The sequence below is a fragment of the Orbicella faveolata genome, unplaced genomic scaffold (assembly GCF_042242905.1).
Source record: "Orbicella faveolata isolate gen_17 unplaced genomic scaffold, um_ofav_v1 contig_2, whole genome shotgun sequence".
NCBI classification, from domain to species: Eukaryota; Metazoa; Cnidaria; class Anthozoa; order Scleractinia; family Merulinidae; genus Orbicella; species Orbicella faveolata.
Window position 1 is genome coordinate 9,731,204 of NW_028301547.1, and position 8,797 is coordinate 9,740,000.

At 36.8% G+C, this 8,797-nt stretch overlaps 1 protein-coding gene across 1 annotated transcript in view; it reads right to left on the reverse strand.

The window, feature by feature from the left end:
* Positions 1-939: 939 nt before the first annotated feature.
* Positions 940-8,797, reverse strand: part of LOC110051091 (endothelin-converting enzyme homolog) — a 27,655-nt gene continuing 19,797 nt past the window's right edge. The window contains exons 13-20 of the mRNA XM_089289490.1: positions 8,626-8,684; positions 8,294-8,345; positions 7,787-7,854; positions 6,483-6,607; positions 5,992-6,057; positions 5,470-5,565; positions 4,903-4,979; positions 940-3,635 (exon numbers count right to left, since the gene is read on the reverse strand). Of these exons, the coding sequence (XP_089145616.1) occupies positions 3,536-3,635; positions 4,903-4,979; positions 5,470-5,565; positions 5,992-6,057; positions 6,483-6,607; positions 7,787-7,854; positions 8,294-8,345; positions 8,626-8,684 (643 nt within the window). The 3' untranslated portion in view covers positions 940-3,535. The remainder of the gene's footprint in view (positions 3,636-4,902; positions 4,980-5,469; positions 5,566-5,991; positions 6,058-6,482; positions 6,608-7,786; positions 7,855-8,293; positions 8,346-8,625; positions 8,685-8,797) is intronic.

The following is an 8,797-nucleotide window of genomic DNA, read 5'->3' on the forward strand; positions in this document are numbered from 1 at the left end:
CAAAATCAAACAAGAACAAGAGTTCTATAAAAACAAAACCGAATAACAAAATATTGCATTTCTGTTACAGCTCAGTTTGTTGGCAAACTTAAAGGACCGATCTGCTAAAACGTGGACAAAAAAAGTCATGCATTTTTTTTGCAGTGTCTTTTTTGGTTTCTAACAATAGAAATGACTGTAAAACTCAAGTTTAAGGTGTCAGCGTCCGCTTAACAGAGGTGTCCGTTGAATACAGGTATGTTTTACAGTGAAGGTGGGAAAAGAAAAATGGGACTTGCACTGTATGCTGCCCGTTTAATTAAGGGTGTCCGCTTAATGTGAGGTCCGCTTAATACAGGTTTGACTGTATTATATAATTTGGAGTGGAGATTGGACCTGAAACCTTCGATATCAATGATTTTGCATCAGAGAGAAACCTGAAGAGTTTCTAAAAACCACACACTTAATTTCGTTACCAAGGCAATAATCGTTACCAAGGCTATAATAAAAACAGATTTGGTTTGATTCGAAATGATTTCCAGTCCAGTTAAGAGCCATATTTTGCTTCGTCAATATCCATCACGACTTCTCCAAAAGCACAAAATTGTCATTTTTTTGCAGCACTGTCAAATATTGATTCACAACATCTAACATCAATCTTATGTCACTTTACTAATTTAAAGATGGTTTCTACCTAAAACAGAAACAGAAACCAAATCGCTTCTTTGTACCGAGAAGTAATTATTTTCACACTAAAAATAGCACTGAGAAAGAATTCAGAAATTCGGAAATTGCAAATTACAGAAATTAAATTTAACAAGGGTTTCGCCGCTGACCTAAGGACTCGCAATTTCCCTACTGGGTCACATAAAGTGGTCTTGGTGTATTCATCAAAATCGTTCTCCAAAATCGTCACATCCTATTTTGTCATTTCCAGTGAGAGAAAAAAAACCGCCAGAATAACAAATATGACGATTTGATGTTTGCTCTTACCTAACAATCAATTAAACACAAAAATATACTTTGCATCTCTTACCCTATAATGTTACATGCAGCAAACAAACTAACATACTTTACATTTACAACAATCCGTGATTTTACGCGACTGTAAATAAAAAGCCTACCTTGCTATCTTAATTTAAATCAAGACAGCAAAATATTACAATAAGAAATCCTGTAGTTTTGTCGAAAGTTTTGAAGCGACATGAAAAACAGAAAATGCAAAGTCAATGGGGGACAGGGTCCCTTAGAACTTGCTGGGATTCCTGACAATATGGTTGCTGACATTTAAAAACTGAACTATAATCCAAAATGAAGCAATCAAGACTAACTGATTTTTCTATTTGAAATCAGATGAAATCTAATTAACGAATAATGGTTGTTAACTAAAGAAAAAAGAAAAGAAAATAATCCACAAACGTTAACTACTCAGTTATTACAAACATTACCAAACACATTTATTAACATAATTAAGCCGTTTTTATAGACCTACGCTAATTGAAAATAACAAAAGTAAAACACACGCAGTTAGGTGCAAAAAGTAAAGGTAGGTAAGGTTTGCATAGGAGCCAAGTGGCCCATCAGGCCAGAGCTTATCCCCTATTATGTAGCATGAAGCGACTACGACTTTTTCTACTCCCCCCGGGATGGGATGCTGGTCTATCGCAGGGTTACCCCTAGCATTAAATTTTCCGGTACTCATTTATACAACTGGGTAAAGAGAGGTACTCTGAGGGTAAAGAGTCTTGCCCAAGAACACAACACAATGTCGCTGGCCTGGGCTCGAACCCGGACCACTCGACGCGGAGACAAACGCACTGACCATGAGGCCACCGCACCTCCCAGTTAGGTACAAAAACGTAACTGAAATTATGTCAAATTGCAAAGCCTAAAGGCTCCTACGCTTTTGAGAAGATTTTATATTATCACTTGTAGGGAGAATCCTTAATTGGACTCGCATTCATACATTACTTAACCTACAGAAATCCACCCAATGTAGCCTACGAGATTATGTTCTAGAAAACTAAAAACTATTATTGTACTTCCTCAGTAGTTTAAACTGTGGCTCAAGAGAATGGAACTTATGACAAGCTAGCCTACTTAGCGTTAGGGTTACCTGTCGTGACTCGTAACCAGTCACACGTTTCTATGGAAACCAACCCCGCAGTTCAGAAATTACCGGTTTGTCACAATTTCGATACCTAAGGGTGACAACTCTATGTGGGAACTGTTTCACTCCTACGACGATGGAAACTCTTTCTTGACGGCTTAGAATACAATACCCAAAGAAAACACTCCACTCACAAAGTTAAAAAGAATGCAAGTTCAAAGCTTTTGACCGTTTCACGTCTTCAGTCACGTGGCAATAAAAGATTGGATGTGTGGGGCGGGGAACTTATCGTACCCACCCCTGCCCCCCCCCCCCCCCCAAAAAAATTCCGTTCAGATCGAGAACCCGTGGGAGCTAAGAGATAAAAATCAAGTAGGCCATCCATATAAAACGTCATCGTCAAGTTTTGAATATTGATGAGTACTGCGACCTCCGTCCCCGTATTCAATAACTTATTGCCACGTGACTAAACAAGGTTGCCTAGCAACTGAGCGGAATTATAAACTGTTCACTCGCTAAGCGAGGGCGGAGTACAAGGGCCGAAAGTTTTAAACTTCCTTTAAAATTTATAAAAAGTTTAACGAGTATAATATGGCCAAGACTAGCAAGATGTCAGCTTTAAATGGAGACCTTTTTGAGTGAGCTCACTGCAGTCCCACAGAAAATACAACTACGCGTGGCCATCCATATAAAATGCCAATGTCAAGTTTTGAATAGTGATGGGTGCTGCGATCTCCGTTCCCGAATTCAACCACTTATTGTCACGTGCCTGAACAAGATAACCTGACGACTGAGCAAAATTATAAACTGTTCACTCCTGAAATGAGGGCGGAGTAAAACGGCCCGAAGTTTGAAACTTTTCAAAAAGGTTTTAAAAGTTTGGATAGAAATACTCGAGTTTAAGGTGGCCCAGACTAGCCATATGTATGCCTTATAACGGGTGGACTTTCCACAGTTGCGTCCGTTTGAGTGAGTTCACTGTAGTCTCACGGAAAATGGAACTACGCATACTTAACGTTGCTATTCATTCTAACAGGGTCTTGATAAGACTTGGTTTTATTTTTACTGTAAGATTAGAAATGACTCTGGCTTTATAACTGACACCTGAGGTCTGAGAGCTACAACGCTTATTGATAGCTTAAAAAATGGGCTGAAATTATAGCTTAGATTCCAGTCAGCAACTTATCCAGACCCTCTAACATTGTACCCGTTACGTTATTGCAATAGACCATTCTCGGTATTGGACTGGAACTAACTTGCAATGGAGGCTCGTGCTGCGGAATATCATTAAAACGAAACTAATGTCATTTGCATTTGAAGACTTCCCGCATTAGCCTCAGTTGCAAGCTAGGGTTCTATTCCAATACCGATAATACGAAAATGGTTTGTAAAAATGCACAAATGTAAGAATTAACCACGAGCAAAAGTGGAAATAATGACCCGTGATTACCACACCGAGCACTTGGTATACGGGTTCATATTACTTCCACGCTTACAACCGAACGCGTCTGCAAATTTCTTAAAGTTGGACAGCGGACCAAGTATCCTGCGAAAAAATGGAAGGTATGTGAACAAACAAGACTCAAAGGAGGACTCTAAAATGGTTAAAAGTGATTCAAAGATAGTACGTTGCTCTGGGGTAGAAAGTGCACAACCAATTTTAATAACGTTAGTCTACAGCAAATCGTGTCTACTTCTGGCATAACGGCGTGACAACACAGATCCAAAGGAAGGTTATTTGAGGGTCTCGTAATGTCAGTGAGGTTTAACAATCATCCATTTAACGGCCTAAAAGCTAATAGTCAAATACGAAAGCAGATTACCGTAAAGAGAGGCGGCTAAAATTATTCTTCAAATGTCGAAAAATCTGCTGGCTCAAAAGCTAACGGGGAATTAAACAATGCCTGAAATACTATACCAAGTTCAGATCAGTTTAAATTTTCCCATACAAACTTAGGCACAAGTTCGTAAGGCAGAAATGTTAACAAACCAAGGAGGTAGGCACCAAGTCGACATATCAGTTTGTCATCATGATGCTAGGATACGGAGACGAAATGCTGCCAATCAACCTTCAACAACAACAAGGTCTGTCTACCCATTTTAACCATACTAGATGAAATCATCTTGAATTCGAAACCCGGATGCGCCGGGGACTAAGCTTAAAATTTTAATTCCTGTTAACAATCTTAAGATCTTTTTCTTTTTTTTTTAACTCATGGTGGCTCAAAACATTTTCCAGCATTCTCCAAGAGTTAGATTTTATGGGTAATAAATTATAATTATGCACTCTTTATCAACTGATGCTATAGTCATGGTATAAATAGACTGCCCAATCATTGGTGAACACGTTATTATCATTTCCATGACACAACAGGTTACCATAGTACCAGTATGACATGCTAAAAACACCCCTTATTGTAGCTTTAAGGGCTTAGGAAAAAGGCACGATGAATTTTTTTTTTTTTTTCATATTATCAAATTGTGACTAGCAAGATAAGACGCAACTTTTAGCAAAGGTTTTAAAAAATCTGTCTACGGAGTTGAGAGTCACCTTAAAGTTTTGAAAATTTAAGTTGGCTCTGAGCCCTATAAAAAGAATTTTTTAGACTTTGCCAAAAGTTGTGTCTTATTCTGTTAATCAAAATTTGACAATATAAAAAACTTTCACTGTGCCGTTTTTGAAATATAAGTACTTAAAGCTAAAATTAAGGGGGATTTTAACAGGTCATATTGATGCTATGGTAACCTAATGTGTCCCAAACATGATAACCACGAAACGTAGCATTGAAGAGTTGAAAGATTCATACATGTACCTGTATTTTGGATATGAATGTACGTCATTCTTCAACTGGAAAAGAGCAGCTTGCTTTTTGTAGACGCTACACCATGGCTAACATGAAGAAACAGAGTCATGTTAGAAGTATTGCTGTAAAGAAAATACTTTCCGACTAACGACTTTCATACTTCAGAGGACAAATGTTACCTATTCTTGAAGTATGCGAGGTTGACCTTCTTATTACCGAGTCCTAGTTAGAATTTTCAACTCAAATTAGAGATGATTCCACGGTAGTATAGCGGGAAGTTTGTTGGATTAACAACGATTATTAATTGCATTATGCATTGATATTATTGGTCCAAACTGCATGTGCATTATCATTTTCCAATCTTGTATTGTCCATAACAAATTAACGAGACCAATTTTGACACGGCAATGACGAGACCAAACTGGTTACTAAGCAACAAGACCATCCAAGGGAAAACTGGGCTACCAAAACAGTTTCATTTTGGTTTCACTTTTTTTAGCTTTTACCGAACGTTACATGCTACTACAACGTCTAATAATTAAAAAGAATTCAAATGCCAAAGAGTGGCAAGCCTACCGTAGCATATCCGATAAAGAAAAGCTGGTCCACACTGAAATCCAGGCCAGGCAACCGTTCCTCTTTTCCATTGTCTTTGACCCAAGATTGATAAGCCTAAATATTCAATTAGAGTGGATCAAGAAGGAAATTGTTAATGTATAAGGTGTTAAGTGCCAAACAAGCATATGACCTTTCAGTAATAAAAAGAACGCTTAAAGATTGAATAAAGTTTGGATTTCGGCTGCAGGTAGAAAATTACAAGATTAATGGAAAGATGTGGGCCTCTAGACATTTACGTTCTATTTACTATATTCAAGACAGCGGATCCAAGATAGTAACTGTTCGATATCATAGAGGATCACAAGGGATTGTTTTGTCCACTTTTTCACTTCGCCATTTATTTTTCTTTGCTTTTATCCCTTTGTGCTAGTCTAAAACGCGTTAGGAATGGCAAATACTTTATCTGCTATTAGATAAACATGTCAACTTTATCTTCAGCTTACTAGAATCAGAAAATAAATAACTAAAATGATGGCTTACCTCATAAGCAAGCTTTATCCCTCCATTATCAGCTATGTTTTCATTCAAAGTTTGTTTGCCATCTATCTGCAAGACAATAATACAAGACAAAGTTGTTTTACGTCTTCTAACTTTCAAGTCCACGGGTGGGATCCTATGGAATGTGGGACTATTAAAGAACAATGTATTAAGCAGGTATACAATTTAAAGGAGGTTCTACCTAACTTTCAGTATGTGGGTGGAATATGTCAGATTGTAATTGGAACATGGTGGAAGCATGTCAAACAAAATGTATTACGCCCTTTTATCTTCTAACAGCTGACAGTGTGAACGAATAATGACCTGGGCCGGGAATGATCAAATGAAAGCCATTGAGCAGTACTTTCAGAGAGTATAATTTACAAATCAAAGTGGTTCTAACTGTAAATGTGTGATGAAATGACAAAAGAATGTATGACCACTAATTAGGACTTTTAGTACGTTGTCAAGGTGTGACGTTTTGTCTTACTTACATATTCTCCAAACACTTGGTAGTCGTTGTATTGATTTACCAGACATTCAGTTCTTCTCTCAAAATCCAGCGTCGAACTGAAAGACCACCAATCCTTCACATTTCCATATTTATCAAAAAGTCGCCCTAAAAACGTAAATTATTTATCAACAGCTTTTAGAACTTCCACAATTTATCCCTCAAATATTTGAGTTATGTGACGACCTTGACGAGGGTAATAATCTCCCGGTGTAAAACTTTCAACAGTGCCTTCTGCGAATATCTATCAGACTCCTAGAAAGACGATCTAAGACCTTATACAAATATGAAGTTTTAAGGATGGTACAGGCTTGAGAGGTCAGGTTTGGAATACGGTATGGAAAAACATACATTTTAGTCTTAAATAGACCAAGAGGTTTTACAGTCTGGGCGTCTCACTCCTACCAAACATTCCGGAAAGGCATGGTAGGCGAACAAAACTGAAAATAGGGAGCAGCTACAGATAACCCGCCAATTACTGATCAAATTAATTGATATTCATTATTTTATTATTATTATTATTTTTTTTTTTTTTTTTTTTTTTTACGCCATATGCTTTATTTCAAAATACAAACATTATTTACAACATGGTGTGTCTGTCAAGTACACATACAAACTACTTACAAGACCAAGAAACGTTGCAATTCAATTCTATCTAAATGTTCCAATATCATTATGTATACCACCTACGTAAGGGAAAAGAGATGTCTACCCTTAAAACACTAAATACATGAAACTAACTGATTAGACTAGAACGGTGCCCTTGAAGGAGCATCTTCTTTATTATATTTAACTATTAGTTGAATTTAATCTATATTTTCAACGTTATATTTTGTGTTTAATTTATTGACAAAATCAGAGAAAGTAATTGATCTATTGTGGAGTTTGCTGGTGTATATGTAATAGCGCATAAACAACATGGTATAACTGAGTTTTCTTAACAGAGTTTTGTTTGCAATTGAAGAGGTGGGAAAAAGGCCAAATAAAGTTTCTTTAACAGACGGGTGTTGATTAGTATAATTAACGTTATTGAACCATTGAATAACTCTTCGCTGGAAAGCTTTTGAAAATTGGTAGTTAATAAAGGTATGTTCGATGGAGTCTTTATTTCCACAATATAAACAATCACTATCTTGTTTGATACCGAAGCGGCATAATTCTTTCTTGGTGACTATAATTCTGTGTAAGAATTTGTAATGGAATTCTTTTAATTTATTTTCTCTGCAAATCTGTTTTGCCAAATTGAAGATATGTTGCAAGACATTCATTATATATAGCTATAACTACCTGTGCTGTCAAATCCGTGTGTAATTTCGTGTCCAATAACCATTGCCAATGATCCATAGTTGAGATATCTACAGGGACAGCATTGTACACTGAGTTTTACTAAGATAAATTCTTATACTCCACGCAACTTTGATTGTACAAGAACGGGTCTCAATGAGTGGCAAGCAGTGATGGGGAACGTCGAATATGACAGCCTGAATTTGTTTCGAAATTTAATAACGTTTAAATTAGCAACTATTTTTGAAACTGGTTAAAAAAGTGTTCTGATCACTAGATCATAGCACCTCTAGCATAACACCTCAGAGCACCTTTTTAGATCAGTTTCAAAAACAGTTTCATGTCTTAAGTTAACAAGGTTACTGATCGCGCAAATAACAATAACATGGCTATGTTTGTCGTGTTACTAACCCGACGAGAGAGAAAAGAGGCAGGAAAATAGTTCGTGTATTTCTTTACCCTACAGCAGTCTCTCTTAGAATGCCAGTGAACGTTTTCATTATTACTTACTTTGGGTAGCCTTTTCTGTAAAATGGAGATTGCAGGATTCCAGCCAAAAATACTGCGAAGAAAAAAACAATAATAAGACGAGATAACTACGATTATATAGATTTACCGACAAATTTTTAGTAGTTAGACGTTGGCCGTGATGCCTCATCTAGCTGAACAATTTTTAAAGAGGTAAATATCCAAAGTCTTTAATTTGGCAAGAATCTTTGAGAAACAAAAAGAAAATTTGTCTTGTAGACCGAATGTTATTTCTTTGATGTTTATTTTCTTTATTTGAAGTACAGCGGCCAGTTTCCAAAAAACGTCACGTTTAATGATGAAAACTAACCCACCTATTCGGTTTTGTTGTGGACTGTAATATCCATTGACCTCTGCAGGACTTTCGGCCCATCTAAGGAGAGCATGCAATGGTTAAACTTATAAACGGTGTGAGAAATACAACATGACGCTGCAAGTGGTAGCAAAGCACAGAGAAGTAGAAGAGGAGAAGAGAATATATGAAGT